The 23,773-nt window shown below is 37.3% G+C and overlaps 1 protein-coding gene across 15 annotated transcripts in view; it reads right to left on the bottom strand.

Annotated features, from left to right (window-relative positions):
- The window catches only part of ANKS1B (ankyrin repeat and sterile alpha motif domain containing 1B), a 1,083,120-nt gene that overhangs the window by 806,167 nt on the left and 253,180 nt on the right, over window positions 1–23,773 (bottom strand). For all 15 annotated transcript variants that reach the window (XM_070454108.1, XM_070454113.1, XM_070454115.1 and 12 more), the window contains one exon: window positions 4,359–4,502. In XM_070454108.1, coding sequence (XP_070310209.1) covers window positions 4,359–4,502 — 144 coding nt within the window. The remainder of the gene's footprint in view (window positions 1–4,358; window positions 4,503–23,773) is intronic.

Genomic DNA, 23,773 nt, shown 5'->3' with positions numbered 1-23,773 from the left:
TGTACCTAACTCCAGATGAGAAGGTTTAGACAAAAAAGCAGATGAGTCTTCAGGTGAGTCTTGAAAGAAGAGAAATTCATTAGAGAAAAAATAAGATGCACGTAAGTCATTCCAACGTCTGCAAAAGCAACAAAGTTAAGTAAGATGCCTACAGCACAAAAAGCCCAAGGGATATGGGATAACAGTTCTTATGGAATAGCACTGCTTTTCATTTGTTTAGATGTATTCATTGCATTCACCAAACTCAAGTAACAAAATTCTCTGTTCTTATTTCATCTTCACTCCAAAGTTTCTCTTCCCTCACATTTTCTTTTATGACTTCGGTTTCCTATGGCCAGACAATACCTGATCTCACTGTAGCTTTTTCTGAGCTTATCAGTCAATCAAATATTTCAGATTTGGATTTGCCATTTGAGCAAACACAAGATACAGTTTTACATTTTATTCCTAGCACTTTTATTGGATTGTCTCCTGTTTAGATGGTTCCCAAGTACTATTGCAACAACACAAATGGGAGAGTTATAAAGTGTAACTCCCATGTTCATTCTTGGGTCTTATCTAATAGTTGATTATCTGCTCTGGAGGATCTTTCCCCAACCCCACCTTTGTTCTTGCTCACTTCTGAATTCTACTTCCTCCCTTCTCACTTCCATTTTCAAAACAGCAGTGATTATTATTGCCAAGAATATTGAAAAACAAACTTGAGTTTAATTATACTTTCCAGAAAGGGCTTCATATTCCTAGTCCTTTCATTCTTGATTTCTTTTCTAATTTTTTGCCCAGCTCAAATTTTATTTAACTGCTTTGAAATTATACTAAAGTTCCCAATATATTCTATATATTTTAATTTTAATCCTGTTATTCAGAATTCCATTTCTCATAAATTTGAAATGAATTGCTCCTTATAAAAACCTCAACAATCTAGTCATAGTAAGAGAAGAAAATACCTTACAAAAAGCAGAAAAAATAGATGAAACTTGAATATAGGATCAATTCAAAATCTAGACAAAAACTAGAAATTAGATAATTTTGGAAATTAAGATCCAAAAGATCAAGCAATGTTATAATTTTGCAAGTACAAAATCTAAGAATCTGAAAGTGATAAATAATATAGTTTTAAAGCCCAGAATCAGAATGTAAAGGTAATCTGGCTCCCAATTAAGTTTGTATTTCCATAATCCTCATGTTTCTGAAGTTTAGCACTCTACTTTGAATACAAGATATCTGATACCTGTTTGCTAGATCCAGCTAAGAAGAATAAATTATATTTATTCCAATACAGCAAATCTGAATATATAGGAATCTACTAAGCACTATACTAATTCCACTGATTGCAAAGGCTCCTGTGCCAAACTGTAAGGTAGGGACTTTTCACGAAGCCCTACATGCACAGTGCTTATGGCTTAATGATTTTAATGGCCCCCCAAATAATCCAGATCTGAAAAAACTGGCTTCTAAATAAAGTTTCCTTAAAATTTCATCAATAACAGAATCATATGTCCAGAAAATCCTGAGTTCAAAGTTGTTGCAAGTTATAGGAAAAACTTATATTTGATATGATGCTTCTAGCATTATATCAAATGTTTTAAGCTATACTAGTGTGTTAACCATTGCACATTAATTTCATTGTGAAATATAATCAGTAGTTTTACAGTTTGCATCATCACATTAAAACTGTTGTAATTATATATGTATATATATGTGCTGAGTCACTTTAGTCGTGTCTGAATCTCTATGACCCTATTGACTCTAGCCCTCCAGGCTCCTCTGTCTATGGGATTCTCCAGGCAAGACTATTGGAGTGGGTTGCCATGTCTTCCTTGAGGGCATCTGCCCCACCCAGGAATCTCTTATGTCTCCTGCACTGGCAGGCAGGTTTGGTGCTAGTGGTAAAGAAACCTCCTGCCAATGCAGGAGATGTAAGAGACGCTGGTCGATTCCTGGGTCAGGAAGGTGCCCTGGAGGAGGGCTTGGCAACCCACTCTAATATTCTTGCCTGTAGTATCCCATGGACAGAGGAGCTTGGAGGGCTACGGTCCATAGGGCCATGAAGAGTCAGATGTGACTAAAGTGACTAAGCACACACACACCCCCACACACGTTAAAGGGGAACCCATTACAAATCGAGAACATTAGTAAAAGAAGACTAGAAGAGAAACTTGGTAAAAGAATTCTATGTTTGATTTGTTAGATTAAATACATTTTTTAAAAAGGTAGTGCATCTCAAGTAAGTTTATAGATTTAAAGCAGTTACAATTAAAAATCCAATAAGAATACTTTTTAAATTTGACAAAGTATAAAATATAAATTAAAAAGCAGACAATCATGTCAGCTAACAGTTTTCTCCCACAATATATGTGAAAAAATATCAAAGTGGGTCATTGTTTTTAAAAACAGGAAAAGTAAAATAAGAGATCCAGAAGAAAGCCCAAGCCAAGCAGGATGGCATATAATGAAAGGAATGAGAGTTATTGTCAAATGGAAGGTCATAGAACAACTAGATATCAACAAGTTAAAAACAAATATAAGGCCATATTTGAAATTTTTTAAAAGAAATTCTAGATGAAATGAATTTTAAGAAAAGACCATAAAGTTTAGTGAATTTGATGGTTAAAAAACTACACAACATATGACCATACAATATTAAAAAATAAAGAAAAGCTTCAGATTGGGAAACATTTTAGGGTAAACATAGCTATTAAAACAGTAATACTCAATATTTATTAAAGTGATACAAGCCTACACAGAAAAAAGTGCCAAAGAAAAATATTAAAAATTATAAACAAAAGCAAGTTGCTACCAAGCCAACTCCTAAACCTAGTAAAACAAAATAAGTTAAAATTTAAAAAATAAATGTAAATGCTAATAAGGTGATGGTGAACCCAGATACAGTCATATATTATGATAGCTTAGAGTTCTGCTATTTTATATAAAAATACAAAGATATTAATTTTATGAGCCAAAAAATAGGTAAAAGCATTCAATTGTTGGTAAATTGTTAAGCAGATAAGAGTATATTAATAAAAGCAAAACCTATGTTTCTTAATTTCCTTTCTTCTATACCCTTGACTAACATACACGAACACACCCTTTTAAGTAGGTAAAAGCATTTTTTAATTTATTTATTTTTAATTGACGGATAATTGTTTTACAGTATTGCATTGGTTTCTACCAAACATCAACAAGTGAAGAAATGAAACCCTATAGAAAATCATTAAATTCAAATACTACTTAATTCTGACAATATTCCAGGAACAATGTTGGCATTAAATCATAGACACTGAGCAATACACCGTATACCTTTGTGGATCTCACAGGCCAGTAAATATTGAAAATAAATCTGTAAGGTTAGTATAAATTGTCTTAAAATTCTATAAATAGTTCATATTAAGATAAAGAGATTCTTTAAGTGCAATAAATCAATATTGGAATTTGGGTGGCTATGATTAAGTTATGACATAAATGTAAAAACATGTAATGGTTTCTTGAACACAATTGGTTCATATTTGTTGCAAAACAGAAAATAATATTTTTGAGATATATTTAATTCTTTCTTATCCTAGATTATTTTTCCACTTATATTTTATGTAGTTACATAAACACACCTTTGCCATTACACTATTTTTCATATTAAGTGCTTTTCCATCTTCACGTAGAGATGAATTCATTGTGGCTTCAAATTTCCTAACTCTGTTTGGCTTGTTTTATTTATTTCTGAAGTTCCTCTAAAGGCTTGTGAATCATAATGCACAAGAAAAACTTGAGGGTGATACAATAGAACTAAAAGTGACTTAATGAGTAGTGAAATGATTTCAAAATTATAATCAATGTTTTAGTGTTCTATTCTCATTTTGGGATTGCAGTGCATAATTGTCAGTGGCATACATTATTCTACAATATTCCATTGTGCTAAGAAAAAAAAATCACTGTGCTTTTAAAGAGCTCTCACATGCTTTCTTTTAAATCATTTTATTTTTTAAATATGAATTGTGATTTAATTTCAAAATAGCATTCTTTAAAATGAAATATTTCAAATTCATTAATACTAAAACATCTCATACAACTCAATTTTTCTAGAGCTAGCATCATGACCAAAATAAAATCACATAAAATTATAATTATGTAGAGTATGTGTTGACTTACGCATACATGTACAGCTAATATAAGCATTTCACGTATATATATATATATATATATATACAGCTAATATAAGCATTTTACTGACCCTCAACTGAAGAAAAATTTCAAAGTATAAATAAAATACTAATTAGATTTTCAGCAGGTAATAAAAAAGATTTACTTAAAAACCTAGGCAACCATTTTATGTTTTATTGTATCTTAAGAAAGTAAACCATTACCTGTGCAAGAATGGGGAAGCCAAGGTTCCTACATCCATTACAAGGAGTTAATGCTTCCCAGAGTCCTGAGGGCCCACAAGTGTTTTCATCATCATCATCATCTTCCACTTCTCCTGGTGACAAATTTATTGTAGATGAAGTTCTCTGAAATTAAATTTATATCATACCAATATATTATATCAATGTCAGTTAGATATCTTAACATCAATTAAATTACATAAATTTCTCATGGTGTATGTTAGCAAGAAGAAATTAGCTTAATTCTGCACATAGTTATGTGGCTGTGCTATGGAAATCAGCCAAAAAATAAGTATAATTCAATTCTAAGTTGAATGTGAAAGAAAACAGAGTGAAAAAAGTGGGTGACAAAGATTGGTAAATTGCAAAGTTCATATTGAAGAATAGGACATGAAAATGACTCAAGAGAACATAGAAACAGCAACAAATATTTTGATTTCTAAAGCAATCAGAGGAACAAACTGAAAATGTTGAAATAGGAATTGATAAAAAGTCCATTTTTTCACAATGTCATCAAAAAGTAGACTCATTTTGGGGAAAAAAAAAGAAATTCATAAAATTTCATATTATATGCATAAGAGGGGTATGTACTAAGTCGCTTCAGTCATGGTCAACTCTTTGCAACACCTAGACTGTAGCCCACCAGGCTCCTCTGTCCATGGGATTCTCTAGACAAGAATACTGGAGTCGGGAGCTATGCCCTCCTCCAAGGGATCTTCCACACCCAGGGATTGAACCCGTGTCTCTTATGTCTCCTGGGAAGCCCTTGTAAGAGGGGTGATACTTTTAAAGTTAATAATAAGACTTCCATGCTAAGCAAACATATTTAGTTTTGCTACTTTCCAAATCTCACTTAAATGACAGCAAAACTTTTGCAAAAATGATCTTAACCATAAGGACAAGGACAACAGGGGGGAAGTTAATAGATGAGCAATATCAAGAAAACATCTAGAGGCTCAAAAAAAAAAAAAAGAAAACATTTAGACAATGAAAAACAAATGATTTATCAATTTCATATAGAAAACTTGAGGAAACGGAAAGCAAACTGTCTGCAAAGAGGAAGAATAAGAAGCAGATCTACTCATGATTCAACACCTCTAAAGGACTTAAGAATGAGAGAGACTGACTACCTGTGAGGTAATAATGCAAGACATTTTGTAGGTGTTGGTGGAGCTAAAACAGAATAGAAACTCTATACTAGAAATTAGACCCCAAACTCATCACCCAGCCAAGAAAATAAACCTTCACCACCTGACAAGAAATTGGAGATTTACTTTCTGGTGAGGTTGAAGCTAAGGGATTATGAATTCTAAGAAACCAGGCACAATGAACTGAGGGATGCCTATTTTTTTTTTAATTTTATTTTTTTCCCATTTATTTTTATTAGTTGGAGGCTAATTACTTTACATCATTACAGTAGTTTTTGTTATACATTGAAATGAATTAGCCTTGGATTTACATGTATTCCCCATCCCGGTCCCCCTTCCCACCTCCCTCTCCACCTGATCCCTCTGGGTCTTAAAAACAATGAAATTAAGTGAATATCTATGTAGTAAATAAAGATGCTCAACCTGCCCCAGTGCCTTCTTCCCACATTTGTCTTAGAGAACATGGCAGCTAAGTTTATATCTCCCAGGTAGCAGATGAGAGTATACTCCTCTGGACTGCTCAAAAAAAAAAAAAAACAACCAATCTCTAAGTACTTAGGAAAATGGTAGAGGGGTCCATGTCTTAATGCTTACTGTGAAACCCCTCCTCAACAAACTTCATCCACATAAACAGTTCCTAATTTTTCAGTTAAATATGAACAAGGGTATAATGATAGCCATATATTGGGAAGAAGCTTTTAACAGGCCAAACTAAATATACAGAGAAAAATTATAAACAGTATCCTCAGAAAGAGAGAGAATACATAAAATCCAATAGAAGAGTTGGAAAATAAGTCTGAGCAAATTTCCCAGAGGACAGAATAAAATAAGTTAAAAGTTAAGAAAATTAAGGGATCAAACTAAGAGTTCCAAGTAGAGGTAAAAAGAGATTGTCAAAGTATCAATGCAAGAAATTTTGCCAGGACGAAAGAAAAATTCCACATTAAAAGAGCCTGCTGAATATTCAGCAGATAGTATTTTTTTTAAATAGCAAAGACAATAAGTTTGTCTAGAAATATTCAGAGTCTAGTGTTCAGTATAATGTTGATAGATCATGATTACTGAAGTTAGTAAAGATAGTTTACATACTGAATTGTAAATAGCACCCATGTCCCGGTAAAAGTTGTTGCTTTAAAAAATAGCATAAAAGACTTCACAATAAAACTGGTTTTTGCATTCCCATCTTACATTTCCCTTTATCAATTTTCAATAACTGAGAAATTAAGAACTTCAATGGTCCTTCAATGAGTTACTGTCTGTAAGATATAATACAATGCTACAGTGCTTTTATAATTATAATTATAACACAATAATACAGTGCTACAATCTACTGAGCCCTCTATTATTCATTATTTTAATTCACACAAGACTTTCAGGAAAATACTAAACTAAGCCACAAGAAGTCAAGCAAAACTCAAGGTCATGGAGATTGTAAGTGACAGAAAAATGATCCTAATCCAGACTGCTTATCTCTAGGGCATCCAATCCATATGTTTGATCAATGCTATCTATAAAAATGACTAGAATGATCAAAAGGGCATCTTCTTCACCAACTCATGATCAATTATTGGTTTGACCATCAAGGCTGCCACATATGGCAGTATAAATCATATGCTTGGCTAACAATTATCAACATTTTATAGATTAATAAGTTTTTTCTTCTGTCTCTTTCTCCTCCCCAAAGAAAAACTGCTTATGTCGCTTCCCAGCTCATAATTCTTCAGTCACTTCCCACTGTAGAGCAAATAATATTCCTATTCCTTAATATGGCTTCAAGGTTTTGTGGTCAAATTATTTTTCAGCCCCTTTCTTACTCCCTTTTATTCGCCCAAGGTATAGCCAAATGGAATTATTTATCCTTTCCTAATTTGTTCTGTGCTTTTGTTCATGCCCTCCACCTTACTTCTCCATACAACTGTCTGTACTGGTTAAGAGTTTAGACTCTAAAAATTAGTCCTGGATTCAAGTTCTAACTCTCTTACTTTTTAGCCTACTAATTAGTGTGATTTTCAGAGTATAGGACCACTGGCAGCCTCACTTACTTTATCTATGCAGTGGGAAAATAATACAGTAGTATACACCTCCCTTAGAAATTTTTCCTGAAAAATAAGGTAATGAATATATGGTGCCTGACACACAGTGAGGTTTCAGTAAGTGTTAACCACTGTGTTTAGCTATTATTCTCCTATAATACTATTGATTCCTCAAAATACAGTTCAGATTTCACCTCTTACATAAAATTTTCTAGATTTATCACAAACAGGAAGGATGTTGCTTTCTTCTGAAAGTCTTCAATTCTTTCTGTCAGTTTGTGTATTCTGTTATTTCACATAGACTTTGAAATGACAAACGGTATAGTGGCAAACAGCAAAAGTTTTAAAGTCAAACAGATATATATGAAATATATTCAAATAGATAGATATTCCTGGCTCTGCCACTTGCAAGATGTGTTACTGAGCAAATCACATAATCCTACTAATCCTCAGTTTCCTTATCTGCAAAGTAGGCATAATAATAATTCCTACTTTAAGGGGTTATATGAGGATAAAATTAGTTGCTTGACAGCGGACTTCCCTGGTGGGATTTTCCTAGCAAGAATACTGGAGGGGGTGCCATTTCTTCCTCCAGGGGCTCCTCTAGACCCAGGGATCAAAGGCGCGTCTTCCGTGTCTCTTGCATTGCAGGCAGACTCTTTACCACTGAGCTACCTCCTATGGAAGCCCATAAAAAATAATCAATAAATGTTATTTTTATTATAATCTTTAGCCTGAAAGAGTTGTATACACACAAACACAAATTATTTGTCTTAGTTAATTGTAAATTATCTGGAAACAAATATGGCTTATTCATATTTGCATCTCTTACCATAAGTTGTGCATAATGTAATTTAATAATTATTTATTAAATAAATCATTAAAGGAATGAGTTTTAAACTACCATTTCATTTGACTACATAGAAAATTTTACTACAAATAAGAGGTATATATAATTGCATCACAAGTCTCATTATTGTTATTTTAGTTTTATTTTATATTAACATTTGCCAATAGCATTAGCAAAAATAGCAAAATTTATATTATAAATTTTGTGGTTTAGTACTGCCCCCTAAAGACAGTTTAGAAGTTAACTATTAGAAGCTAGCTGCCCCCTAAAGACAGTTTTGAGGTTAGCTGTGTACAACTCAATGTTACTCAGCTTGCAAGGTCATCCTACAATTGAGGGTAGATTGTAATACAAGTCGTCTGACTCTAGGTCCTATAGTCTTTCTAAGAACTACTAATTAGAAGGAAGCTTCTAATTTCTAGAGCTCTTCAAAGAGACAAAAGATATTAAAAATATTCAGAATATCCACAAAGGAATTTCTGTGTTATGTTATACTTTATCGTTGATGGCCTTTAAATTTTTTTTAAGTCCAAAATTCTGTAAGTCTACAATGTTATGTGGCAACCTGGATGAGAGGTGAGTTTGGGGGAGAACAGATACAGGTGTATGTATGGCTAAGTCCCTGTCTTGTTCACCTGAAGCTATTACAACATTATTAATCAGCTATACTCCAATACAAAATAAAAAGGCTTAAAGTTTTAAAAAAAATGTGTAAGTCTAAGCAATTAAAGTGTACACTGTCCAGGAAAAGGGTCAAGGGTCAGATACGATTCCCATACAGCCTCTTTAATCCCCATTAGCCAGTCCTTGAATGCACGTCTTTAGAAACATGCTGGCAGTAGGAGAAAAGAAAATCCAAGGGTGTCCAGTGTTAGTCCCGCCAGGCTCCTCTGTCCATGGGATTCTCCAGGCAAGAATACTGGAGTGGGTAGCCATTCCCTTCTCCAGGGGATCTTCCCGACCCAGGGATCAAACTCCAGCATTGCAGGCAGATTCTTTATCATCTGAGCCACCAAGAAAGCTCCAAGGACATCTACCTCCTATCCAAAAGTCCCTGGAAGAAAAGCAGAAACTGATGCTGCTCGACAGAGTCAGGATACAGGAGAACAACATGTGAGTGGGGAAATGGATGATAGAACGAGACAAAGCTACTTCTCATCTCATCAGAAATGCAAACACTAAATTAAAAAGTAGGAAAACAGTCTAAAAGAATTGTCAATGCAAAGGGACCTGGCAAATGGGCAGACTCCAGGGAGGAGGCAACCATCAGAAATGGAGAGAAAAACAAAGAAAGACCATTAAGGACAGGGGTCAGCAATCTGGTCTGCAAATCAGCAAGTCTTTTCATGTGTGTTCTTCAAAATGGAAAATGACATTAACTTTTAATGAAACTTAAAGTAACACATGCTTATTGTAAAACAAATCATTCAAAATAAAAAGTTATAAAGGAGAAAGAGCAGCTTTCCTGACATTAATTACCATTACAAACATTCAGTGCGTTTCCATTCAGATTTGAACCCGTGTCCAGTGTTTTCAGAACTGATAAATAACGCAGTTGTGTGCCAAAGAGTACTCTTACTGGGTAATTCAGATGGTGAAGAATCCACCTGCAACTCAGGAGACCTGGGTTCAATCCCTGGGTCAGGAAGATCCCCTGCAGAAGGGAATGGCAATCCACTCCAGTATTCTTGCCTAGAGAATCCCATGGACAGAGGAGCCTGATGAGCTACAGTCCATGGGGTTGCAAAGAGTTGGACACAACTGAGCAACTAACGCAACATATATTTCCAACGTCTCTAAAGTATTCTCCACACCATAACAAGAGAAAAAAATTTCTTATATGAGAAATTGAAAATGTTACCCTCTTCCTTTAAAACTTTTAATAGTTTTCCATTGTTCTCTGGATAAAATTCAAAATTCCTAACATGATTTCAGAGGCTGTGTATGATTGGCCATTACCTGCATTATCTAGTTTTGTCCTATTTCGTCATTCTTCCTTCCCTTTGCTCATAACACTTAAACACACTATGCTCTCTCTCTTGAATATACCAAACTTTCTCTTACATAGAACTTTATCTAAGTACATACAGTTTTCCCTTACAGAAGCTATTAGTTGTCTCCACTATAACAGAACACCTAGCCCTCTTTTTCTACAGTAATAGAATCCTAATTTTTACTCGGGCACATGTCTTCCTTGGGCCTTTCCAAATGGCACTAGTGGTAATGAACCCAACTGTCAATGCAGGGGACAGAAGAGATGTGGGTTGGATCCCTGGGTCAGGAAGATCCCCTGGAAGAGGGCATGGGAACACACTCCAGTATTCTTGCCTGGAGAATCCCATGGACCGAGGAGCCTGGCAGGCTACGCATATGCTCACAGTCAGACAGGACTGAAGCAACTTAGCATGCAAGCATGTCTGCTTTGAATACAAACCATTTTTTCCAATCTCTGTCACAGCTCAATGTGGCTGTGTTATTAAGGTATAACCCTGGGGTATAAGAAATGTTCTTAAAGAGGCATCTCCTTCCTTCTTCCCTTTCCTCTTTCTGCTGATTGGAGGGCTAATGAAATGATTAGAGCTAGAGCAGTCGTCCCGGACCATGAAGGATCCTTGGAACTAGAGGATATACATAGTGGAACAACAAATAGAATAACCCTCGGTTCCTCATACTGATGAGGACAGTCCATCCTTGGACACTCCAGCCCTAAGTTATGTAAGTGGAATGAAATAAACTTCTCCATTTTAAGCCACTGCTATTTGGATTTTCTGTTACTTGCTATTGTACCAAAAGCTAATAAGTACATTCATGGAGCAATCTCTTCTCATGTCTTCATCATGCTTAATCTTATTTGTGCTCTAGATGTGAATTTAATTTACTCCCTCTGATAGTCCTTTATGGTACCCCAAAACTAGTTTCCTTTCTTACATACTTTCACAGCACCCTGGTATTTTTATAGTAATTATCACAAATAAAATTTTAAAAGCTAATTAGATGACTTTGGTTCTCTAACTCCTTTCCTGGGACTTCCATGGTAGTCCAGTGGCTAAGACTCTGTACTCCCAATGCAGGGGGCTCAGGTTTGATCCCTAGTCTGGGATGTAGATTCCACATGCTGCAATTAAGAGTTTGCACGCTGCAACTAAAGATCCCACATGCCACAAGGAAGACTGAAGATCCTGCATGCTCAGACTAAGATCAGGCACAGCCAAACAAATAAGGAAATGGTTAAGAAATAACTCCTTTCCCTACTGGATCACAAACTTCGTAGCTGCAGAGGTGTCTGTTGGTTTAGATACCACAAAAACAGTGCTTATGTGTTGATGAAACAAATGATGAGTGAGTGAATGAATGTCAGCTTGCCCTAAAAATTTTAACAATGTGAACATTCTCACTGATACTAGGAGGCACCAATTTAACTGTAACCTTGAATTTAGTGTCCTTTATCTTCTGACTCCTCTATATTCACTTGCCCTCACTGTGTTCATTCCATGTTCAAACTACTATAGAACTCAACATCTACTTGATTTCATTAAAGAATGCCTTTATGCCAACCATTAGTGAGCAATTTAGATTTTACCAAAAACTCTGTAGTTGAGGAGACTCAACTTTAAATCGCACAACTTAATTGTTCCTCCTCCCCAACAAGTATTTGTCTCCCTGTGATGATGGTTGGGTAGAAGGATGCTTTCATCTTCTTTGGTGTCTATTTCTTCCCATAGAATTTTTTTATCTGCTCTTCAAATTACTGTACCTTTTGTAATGCAGAGAAGTGTAATTCTAGTATGTACCTTTTCTCCAAACTTGCATAGCCAGTCTCATTACAGGTGACCTTACTCAAGGATTATTAATTTTTTTCAATTTGAAAGTCAAAAAAAAAAGTTATATCAATGACATTTTATTTCTTATAATGCTTTTAAAGTTGGGGATGTGAGGACTTACTGGGACACTGAAAGAGAAGGAAACTATAAAATGCTAAGCTGGTTGATTTATGGGGCTTCCCAGGTGGTGCTAGGGATAAAGAATCTGCCTCCAATGCAGGAGATGCAAGAGATGCAGGTTTGATCCCTGGGTCAGGAAGATCCCCTGGAGAAGGGAACGTTGCCCACTCCAGTATTCCTGCTGGAAAATTCCGTGGGCAGAGGAGCCTGGTGGGCTATAGTCTATGGGGCTGCAGAGAGTCAGACACGACAGAGTGGCTAAAGCAGCAGCAGCAAGCTGGTTCACTTATACTGAAACTATGGCAGTGTCAGCGATCCAACAAATAAAGGTCAGCAATCACATCACTCAAAAAGTGTGAACAGCAGACTTGTTTATGTTCAATTCATCCCTGACAGAGGTCACACGCTACAGTTTCATACATTAGAGATACTCAGGAAGACTATCATCAAATAATTTCGCAATTTATTAACCTAAACATCTGCATGAAATTAAAAGACACTTACTCCTTGGAAGAAAAGTTATGACCAACCTAGACACTTATTAAAAAGCAGAGACATTACTTTGCCAACAAAAATCCGTCTAGTCAAGGCTATGGTTTTTCCAGTACTCATGTATGGACATGAGGGTTGAACTATAAAGAAAGCTGAGCGCAGAAGAATTGATGCTTTTGAACTGTGGTGTTGGAGAAGACTCTTGAGAGTCCCTTGGACTGCAAGGAGATGCAACCAGTCCATCCTAAAGGAGATCAGTCCTGGGTGTTCTTTGGAAGGACTGATACTGAGGCTGAAACTCCAATCCTTTGGCCACCTGATGCGAAGAGCTGACTCATTTGAAAAGACCCTCATGCTGAGAAAGATAGAGGGAGAGGAGAAGGGGACGACAGAGGATGAGATGGTTGGATGGCATCACCAACTCAATGGACATGGGTTTGGGTAACTCCAGCAGTTGGTGATGGACAGGGAGGCCTGGCATGCTGTGGTTTATGGGGTTGCAAAGAGTCAGACACAACTGAGCAACTGAACTGAACTGAAACATCTGCTTAAAATTTTCTGAGAATAACTCCAGAGCTATCTTATACTATCTTTTCACCACAGTCATTTGCTCCAAGTTAGTAAAATTCACAACAGATGCAACATTAGGGTCTTCTGAAAAATGAAATCTCTCTCAGATTTATCTGTAGTTACCTGTACATCTTAAACTGGTTTATTACCAGCAAGGAAAAGGATGAAGAAATTCTTTATGCCAATGAGTACACAGAGCCCACCTCCTAGCATCCACATATCAAAATAATATTACTGTGCATGGTGATATTTTAAACCTGGGGATTCTCCAGTATTCACATTTATTAAAGGACAGAATTGCTATTAAAGCAAGTATTTTAGTTGCAAGGAATATTGAAGACTAGATTAAGGAGAACTGTTCTCTTTTTAATAATATGTGAGACATTCGTTGTAATTGCTCTAAAACGCTGTGTTCCAACACACTGTGTCCCCACCTGCTACCTCTTTACATAGCTGACATTCTTTGCATGGCCATCTAGGAAACTTCAAAGAAGAATGCATTTGGTTTGCTATTCTACTTTAGTACTCAATTCAGTTCAGTCGCTCAGTCATGTCCAACTCTTTGCAACCCCATGGACTGCAGCATGCTAAGTTTCCCTGTCCATCACCAACTCCCAGAGCTTACTCAAACTCATGTCCATCAAGTCAGTGATGCCATCCAACCATCTCATCCTCTGTCATCCCCTTCTCCTCCTGCCTTCAGTCTTTCCCAGCATCAGGGTCTTTCAAATGAGTCAGTTCTTCGCATCAGGTGGCCAAAGTATTGGAGTTTCAGCTTCAGCATCAGTCCTTCTGATGAATATTCAGGACTGATTTCCTTTAGGATGGACTGGTTGGATCTCCTTGCAGTCCAAGGGACTCTGAAGGGTCTTCTCCAATACCACAGTTCAAAAGCATCAATTCTTTGGCACTCAGCCTTCTTTGTAGTCCAACTCTCACATCCACACATGACTACTGGAAAAACCATAGCTTTGACTAGATTGACTTTTGTTGGCAAAGTAATGTCTCTGCTTTTTAATATGCTGTCTAGTTTGGTCATAGCTTTTCTTCCAAGGAGCAAGCGTGTTTTAATTTCATGGCTGCAGTCACCATCTGCAGTTATTTTGGAGCCCCAGAAAATAAAGTATCTCATTGTTTCCATTATTTCCCCATATATTTTCCATGAAGTGATGGGACTGGATGCCATGATCTTAGTTTTCTGAATGTTGAGTTTTAAGCCAAGTTTTTCACTTTCATCAAGAGGCTCTTTAGTTCTTCATTTTCTGCCACAAGAGTACTAGCGTCAATTTATATGTTCTTATTATCTCTTAAAACTTTTTTTCATTTATCTGACTGTGGCTTAGTAATATTGATTATTATGAAATAAGAGAGAAAGAAGTCTTCACTGATGTCAGGCTTATGCACAAGAGGTCAAAGCTAATTTCAAAAAGATAAAGGTTACTTTTAGAAAGTTGACTCAAGCTTATTTTTTCTGCAAGATTTAGTATAAGAGGCAAAATATGCAACTTTTGGAAAATACACTATTCTTCATGACAGATCATTTTACATAAACAAATACTAGTTTTCAAATAATTTCTTATTAAGGTATTGTTTACATACATAATATGCACCCACTTTTAATATATAGGTTGATAAAAAGCATACACTTGTGTAATCATCACCACAAATGGTTACCTTGTGCTCAACCCCTGTCAGTACCCACCAACTCCTGGCCCCAGAAATGTTTTTTCTGTCACTCTATTAGACAGGTCCTTTGTAGAACTTCACAAAAATGGAATCACAAAGTATACACCTTAGGTCTGGCTTCTTTTGCTCAGCATAATGTGTTTGAGATACATCTTTATTTTTCACATATCAGTAGTGTATTCCTTTCTAATACAAAGTGGTATTTTACTGTATGGATACATCAAAACTTTTTATATACTCTTTCTTTATTAGACATTTAGGGCATTTCCACTTTGGAGCCATTATGAAAAAAGTTTCCATGAGCATTCACATATAATTCTGTATGTGAACATAAACTTTTGTTTCTCTTAGGTAAACACCTAAAATACCAGCTTACATGGTAAGTGTATTTTAAACATTTTAGGAAATTATCAAAATGTTTTCCAAAGTGTCTGTACACTTTACATTCATATTAGAGTTCCAGTATCATCCCATACTGGGCAACACTTAATTTAGCCATTCCAGCAGACGTGTGGTGCTGCCCCATAGCACTTTTAATTTCCACTTCTGTGACTGCCAACATGTTAAATACCTTCTGTGCTAGGAGGCCAGACACACGTCATTTTTGCATGAAATATCCTTTCAAATCATTTGTCTATTTTTAATTGGGTTAATATGACTTCTTACTATTGACTTGTAAGCTTTTTTTTTTTTTTTTTAATGAAGACTGTTCTTTTTAGAGTCATTTAAGGTTCACAGCAAAATTGAGAGGAAGGTACTGAGATTTCCCATCTGCCCCAAGCCCCTAGACTGCAAAGTTCTCTTTATAAACATCCCCCACCACAGAGGTACATTTGTTACACTTGATATTAATGAACCTACACTGATACACTATGATGATCCAAAGTCCATAGTTGATATTACAGTTTACTCCTGTACATTGTAAGCGTTTATACAAATTTATAATAACATGTGGACTTCCTTTGTGGCTCAGCTGGTAAAGAATCTGCCTGCAATGCAGGAGACCTGAGTTTGATCCCTGGGTTGGGAAGATCCCCTGGAGAATGGAACAGCTACCCACTCCAGTATCTGGCCTGGAGTATTCCATGGATTGTAGAGTCCATGGTATCACGAAGAGTCAGACATGATGGAGTGACTTTCACTTTCATAATGACATGTATATATTGTTATGATAATATACAGAATATTTTCACTGCCCTAAAGACCCCGTGTTACACCTATTCACCCTCTGAACCCAACCACTGTTCTTTTTTACTGTCTCTATAGGTTTGCCTTTCAAGAATGTCATAAAGAATCATACAGAATACAGCCTTTTTAAACTGGCTTCTTTTTATTGTAACATGCATTTAAGTTTCCTCCACATCTTTTCCTGGCTTTTCATAGCTCATTTCAAAGCTCTGAATAATAGCATTTTTTTAAATCCCTGAATAATATTCCATCGTCTGGATGTACCACACTTGATCCATTTATCGACTGAGAGACTTTGGTTTCTTCCAAGTTTTGACAATTATGAATAAAGCTGCTATAAACATCCTTGTGCAGGTTTTTGTGTAGACAAAAGTTTTCAACTGCTTTAGATAGATACCAAGAAGCAAGACTGTTCTGGATCATCTGATAAGAGTAGGTTTAGTTCTGTAGTAGCTGTCTTCTAAGTGCCAGTACCATTTTGTATCCCCATCAGCAATAAGTAAGTTTCCCATGCTTCATATTTGAGCTCCACATCTTGTGTTCAGCATTTGGTATTGTCAGGTTTGTATATTTTGACCATTCTAGCAGTTGTGTAATAGTACCTCACTGTGGTTTTAATGTGCATTTCCCTGATAACATATGATATGGAACATCTTTGCATATGCTTATTTGCCATCTGATCTTCTTAGATGAAGTGTCTGTTAAGGCCTTGGCCCATTTTTAAGTCAGGCTGTTAGTTTTCAAACTGCTCAATTATAAGAGTTCTTTGTATATTATGGATAACAGTCCTTTAGCAGATACATGTTTAACAAATACTTTCTCCCAATCTTAGGCTTATCTCTTCTTTCTCTTGACTCTGTCTTTCACAGAGGAGAAATTTTATTAATGAAGTCTACTTATCAATTATTTCTTTCATGATTCATGTACTTAGTATTGAATCTAAAAAGTCATCACCATACCTGAGGTCACGTAGATTTTCTCCTATGCTACAATATAGGAGCTTTATAATTCTGCCTTTTACATTTAGGTCTACAATCTACTTTGAGTTAATTTTTGTGAAGACTGTAAAATCTGTGTTTAGAGTCATGTCCCTGCATTTGATATGTCCAGAAATATAAGAGTTTTTCTTTAAAAATATTCTATATTCTGGGCATACATTCTTTGTGCTATTTAGGCAATATATTTTAAAAATTTGCCTACAACAAGTCACAAAGATAGTCTCCTATTTTCTGTTTTCTTATTGTTTGCTTTTACATATTGGTCTTTGAACTACAATGAATTAATTTTCATAGCGGTATGAGGCAAAGGTTGAGGTTCATTATTGCTTATATTAATAGAAGTTGTTTCAGCTGCACTAGTAACAGATTATCCTTTTCCTACTGAAGTGCCCTGAAACTTTAAAAAAAAATCAATTGACCATATATGTTCAGTTCAGTTCAGTCGCTCAGTCATGTCAGATTCTTTGTGACCCCATGGACTGCAGCACACCAGGCTCCGTGTCCATCAGCAACTTCAGGAGTTTACTCAAACTCATGTCTGAGTCAGTGATGCCATCCAACCATCTCATCCTCTGTTGTCCCCTTCTCCTTCCGCCTTCAATCTTTCCCAGCATGAGGGTCTTTTCAAATGAGTCAGTTCTTCGCATCAGGTGGCCAAAGGATTGGAGTTTCAGCTTCAATATCAGTCCTTCTAATGAATATTCAGGACTGATTTCCTTTAGGATTGACTGGTTGGATCTCCTTGCAGTCCAAGGGACTCTCAAGAGTCTTCTCCAACACCACAGTTCAAAACCATCAATTTGTCAGTGCTTAGCTTTCTTTATAGTCCAACTCTCATGTCCATACATGACCACTGGAAAAACCATTGCTTTGACTAGACAGACTTTTATTGGCAAAGTAATGTCTCTGGCTTTTTAATAAGCTGTCTAGGTTGGTTTTAGCTTTTCTGCCAAGGAGCAAGCGTCTTTTAATTTCATGGCTGCAGTCACCATAGGCAGTGGTTTTGGAGCCCCAAAAAAGTCTCTCACTGTTTCCATTATTTCCTCATCTATTTGCCATGAAGTGATGGGACCAGATGCCATGATCTCAGTCTTCTGAATGTTGAGTTTTAAGCCAACTTTTTCACTCTCCTCTTTCACTTTCATCAAGAGGCTCTTTAGTTCTTCACTGCCAGAAGGGTGGTGTAATCTGCATCTCTTGTCTGAGGTATTGATATTTCCCCCAGAAATCTTGATTCCAGCTTGTGCTTCATCCAGCCCGACACTTCACATGATGTACTCTGCATATAAGCTAAATAAGCAGGGTGACAATATACAGCCTTGACGTACTCCTTCCCTGATTTCGAACCAGTCTGTTGTTACATGTCCAGTTCTAACTGTTGCTTCCTGACCTGCATACAGATTTCTCACGAGATAGGTCACGTGGTCTGGTATTCCCATTTCTTTAAGAATTTCCGCAGTTTGTTGTGATCCACACAGTCAAAGGCTTTAGCATAGTCAATAAAGCAGAAATAGATGTTTTTCTGGGACTCTCTTGCTTTTTTGATGATCCAACTGATGTTGGCAATTTGATCTCCGGTTTCTCTGCCTTTTCCAAAACCAGCTTGAACATGTGGAAGTTCACGGTTCATGGACTATTGAAGCCTGGTTTGGACAATTTTGAGCATTACTTTGGTATGTGTGAGATGAGCAAAATTGTGTGGTAGTTTGAGCATTCTTTGGCATTGCCTTTCTTTGGGGTTGGAATGAAAACTGACCTTTTCAAGTCCTGAGGCCACTGCTGAGTTTCAAAAATTGCTGGCATATTGAGTGCAGCACTTTCACAGCATCATCTTTTAGGATTTGAAATAGCTCAACTGGAATTCCATCATCTCCACTAGCTTTGTCTGTAGTGATGCTTCCTAAGGCCCACTTGACTTCACATTCCATGATGTCTTTCGCTAGGTGAGTGGTCACACTATCGTGATTATCTGGGTGTGAAGATCTTTTTTGTACAGTTCTTCTGTGAATTCTTGCCACCTCTTCTTAATATCGTCTGCTTCTGTTAGGCCCATGCCATTTCTGTCCTTCATTGTGCCCATTTTTGCATGAAGTTTTCCCTTGGTATCTCTAATTTTCTTGAAGAGATCTGTAGTCTTTCCCATTCTATTGTTTTCTTCTATTTCTTTTCACTTTTCACTGAAAAGTGCTTATCTTTCTGTGCTGTTCTTAGGAACTCTTTATTCAAATGGGAAATCTTTCCTTTTCTCCTTTGCTTTTTGCTTCTCTTCTTTTCTCAGCTGTTTGTAAGGCCTCCTCAGTCAGCTATTTTGCCTTTTTTCATTTCTTTTTCTTGGGGATGGTTTTGAACACTGCCTCCTGTACAATGTCATGAACCTCTGTCCATAGTTCTTCAGGCACTCTGTCTATAAGATTTAATCCCTTGAATCTATTTCTCACTTCCACTGTATAATTGTAAGAGATTTGATTTAGGTAAAACCTGAATGATCTTGTGGTTTTCCCTACTTTCTTTAAGTCTGAATTTGGCAATAAGGAGTTCATGATCATCCCAGTCAGCTCCTGGTCTTGTTTTTGCTAACTGTATAGAGTTTCTCCATCTTTGGCTGCAAAGAATATAATCAATCTGATTTCAGTATTGACCATCTGGTGATGTCCATGTGTAGAGTCTTCTATTGTGTTGTTGGAAGAGGGTGTGACCAGTGTGTTCTCTTGGCAAAACTCTGTTAGCCTTTTCCCTGCTTCATTTTGTACTCCAAGGCCAAATTTGCCTGTTACTCTAGGTATCTCTTGATTTCCTACTTTTGCATTCCAGTCCCCTATGATGATAAGGACATCTCTTTTTGGTGTTAGTTCTAGAATGTCTTGTAGGTCTTCATAGAACCGTTCAACTTCAGCTTCTTAAGCATTACTGGTCAGGCATAAACTTGGATTACTGTGATATTGAATGGTTTGTCTTGGAAACGAACAGAGAATCATCCTGTTGAGATTGCATTGAGGTACTGCATTTCAGACTCTTTTGGTGACTATGATGGCTACTCCATTTCTTATAAGGGATTCTTGTCCAAACTAGTAGATATAATGGTCCTCTGAGTTCCAGTCCATTTTAGTTCACTGATTCCTAAAATGTCACCATTCACTCTTGCCATCTGCTATTTGACCACTTCCTATTTGCCTTGATTCATGGACCTAACACTCCAGGTTCCTATGCAATGTTGCTCCTTACAGCATCAGACCTTGCTTCCATCACCAGTCACATCTACAACTGGATATTTTTGCTTTGGCTCTGTCTCTTCATTCTTCCTGGAATTATTTCTCCACTGATCTCTAGTAGCATATTAGGCACCTACCACCCTGGGGAGTTCATCTTTCAGTGTCCTATCTTTTTGCCTTTTCATACAGTTCATGGGATTCTCAGGGCAAGTATACTGAAGTGGTTTGCCATTCCCTCTCCAGTGGACCACATTTTGTCAGAACTCTCCACTGTGATCTGTCCATCTTGGATGGACCTACATGGCATGGCTCATAGTTTCACTGAGTTAGACAAGGCTGTGGTCCATGTGATCAGTTTGATTAGTTGTCTGTGACTGTGGTTGGCTCTCTGGTGGGTAAGGATAAGAAGCTTATGGAAGATTGCTGATGGGAGAGACTGACTGAGGGGGAAACTGGGTCTTGTTCTGATGGGTGGTGCTTAGTAAATCTTTAATCCAATTTTCTGTGGTGGGAGGAGGGTCTGTGTTCCCTCCCTGTTTTTTGACCTGAGGCCAAACTATAGTCCAGGTAATGAAGATAATGGCAACCTTCTTCAAAAGACCCATGCATGCACTGATGCACTGAATGCCCCTGACCTGCAGCAGGCCACTACTGACCCACGACTCTGCTGGAGACTCCTGGACACTCACAGGCAAGTCTGGGTCAGTCTTTTCTGGGGTCATGGCTCCTTTCTCCTGGGTCCTGGTGAGCACAAGGTTTTGTTTGTGCCCTCCAAGAGTCTGTTTCCGCAGTCCCGTGTAAAATTCTGGTGGCTCTATGGTGGGGTTAGTGGCAACCTCCTCCAAGAGGGCTTATGCCATACCCAGGTCTGCTGCACCCAGAGCCCCTGACCCTGCTGCAGGTACTGCTGACCCATACCTCCACAGGAGACACTCAAACACAGTTCTGGCTCAGTCTCTGTGGGGTCTTTGGGTCCTGGTGCACACAAGGTTTGAGCCCTCTGAGTGTCTCTGGTAGGTATGGAGCTTGATTCTAAATGTGATTTCACCTCTCCTACTGTCTTGCTGGGGCTTCCCCTTTGCCCCTGGACGTGGAATATCTTTTTTTGGTGGGATCCAACATTCTCCTGTCCATGGTTGTTCAGCAGCGAGCTGTAATTTTGGAGTTCTCTCAGGAGAAGATGAGTGCACATCCTTCCACTCCACCATCTTCCTCTGCCACACTCATAAAGCTATTGTTTGCAGGAGCCCTCAATCCTTCATTCCTCAGTAACCTTACATTCTCGGCAGTGCTCCCCTGTGCGGCTAGAGCTGGGCACCAGGCTCCTGGGACAGCAGGGAGAAGGAGTCAGCAGGGAGAAGGACTTGAGGCCCAAGAAGGGTGGGGGTGGGCCACCGGGGCCGCTGAAAGGCCGAGCAAGGATGGGAGGGGCCCAACCATACGTGTGATGGTGTATTAATATTTCCAACCTCTCTCTATTCTGTCCCATTGGTCTTTCACTCTCTCCTCATGCCACTGCCATGTTGATTTGGCTACTGTAGCTTTATAGTAAGTCCGGAATCAGAGAATCCTTCCAATTTGTTGTTTTTCAAAAACTTTTTGGCTATTCTAGGCCCTGACTTTGCATACACATTTTAGAACACATCAGTGTCTGAAACAGCCTACTTGGATTTTGCTTGGAATTTCATTGACTCTATAGTAGAATTTTGGTGGAACACATATCGTAACAATATTTATTCTTCCAATTTATGAACATGGTATATCTCTCCCTACATTAGGTCTTTTTTATTTTTCATCAACACTGCTTTTACAGTCTTCATTCAGTATACCAGGTTTCACATGTCTTATTAAATTTGTAGGGATAAACATGTATTTCAAGTTTTTGGAAAATATTTTCAATGGTATCATTAGATTAATTTTAATTTTCAATTGTTCTTCATGTAAAAGCATATAATTAATGATCTTGCACCCAGTTAAACATATATTTTAGTGCTTTTTTTGTGAATTTTTTTAGAATTTTCAGTTAAAGATCATATCACCCATGAATAAAAGTTTTACTTCTTTCTTTGAAATCTGTATGCTTTATTTCTCACCCTTATTGTACTGCACTGCCCAATATGTCCAGTACAACAATGAATAAAAATGGCGATAGTAAACATCTTTGTCTTGTTTCTAACCTTAAGTCAAAAACATTCAGTCCTTCAGCATTATGAAGTATCATAATAACTGTCGCATTTTTGTAGAAAGACCCTTTATAGGTTGAGGAGTTTCCCTCTATTCTCAGTTTACTGAAACTTTATATCATGGATAGATCCTTTTACTACAACTATTTACATGATCATACATTTTTCTCCTTTATTCTATTAATGTGGTGAATTATATTGACTTTAGGATGTTAAAAAAAAAAACCTTGCCTTTCCAACATATACCCAATTTGATCATGATGTATAATATTTTTAATAGAATGCTGTGCTTGGTTTGTTACTATTTGATCAAGAATTTTTTGACACCATATTCATGAGTAGTATTGACATATAATTTTTCTTTTATGTAATGACTTTGGTATCACAATAATCTTGACTTAATATAACAACTTGGGAACAACCCTCATTATTTATTTTCCAAAAGGGTTCTTATTAGTGAACCATCTGGGCCTAAACTTCTCTGTGGGAGTAATTTTAATTAATATAAAACTTAATTATATGTGTGTGTGCTAAGTCGTTTTAGTTGTGTCCAACTCTATGCGACCCCATGGTCTGAAGCTCACCAGGCTCTTCTGTCCAGGCATGAATACTGGAGTGGGTTACCATTCCTTATCCAGGGAATCTTTCCAAACCAGGGATCGAACCTGGGCCTCTTACGCTGCCTGCATTGGCAGGCGGGTTCCTTACCACTCAGTTCAGTTCAGTTCAGTCACTCAGTCGTGTCTGACTCTTTGCGACCCCATGAGCCGCAGCACGCCAGACCTCCCTGTCCATCACCAATTCCTGGAGCCTACCCAAACTCACGTCCATTGAGCTGGTGATGCCATCCAGCCATCTCATCCTCTGTCGTCCCCTTCTCCTCCTGCCCCCAATCCCTCCCAGCATCAGGGTCTTTCCCACTGAGTCAACTCTTCCCATGAGGTGGCCAAAGTACTGGAGTTTCAGCTTCAGCATCAGTCCTTTCAATGAACACCCAGGACTGATCTCCTTTAGGATGGACTGGTTGGATCTCCTTGTAGTCCTTACCACTAGCACCACCTTTAATTTCATTAATTAAAATCACATCCCCTGTATCAAA

Source organism: Odocoileus virginianus, chromosome 23 (assembly GCF_023699985.2).
Source record: "Odocoileus virginianus isolate 20LAN1187 ecotype Illinois chromosome 23, Ovbor_1.2, whole genome shotgun sequence".
Taxonomy (NCBI): Eukaryota; Metazoa; Chordata; class Mammalia; order Artiodactyla; family Cervidae; genus Odocoileus; species Odocoileus virginianus.
The sequence above is the reverse complement of the archived record's forward strand: the minus strand, read 5'-3'. Positions and strand labels throughout refer to the sequence as shown.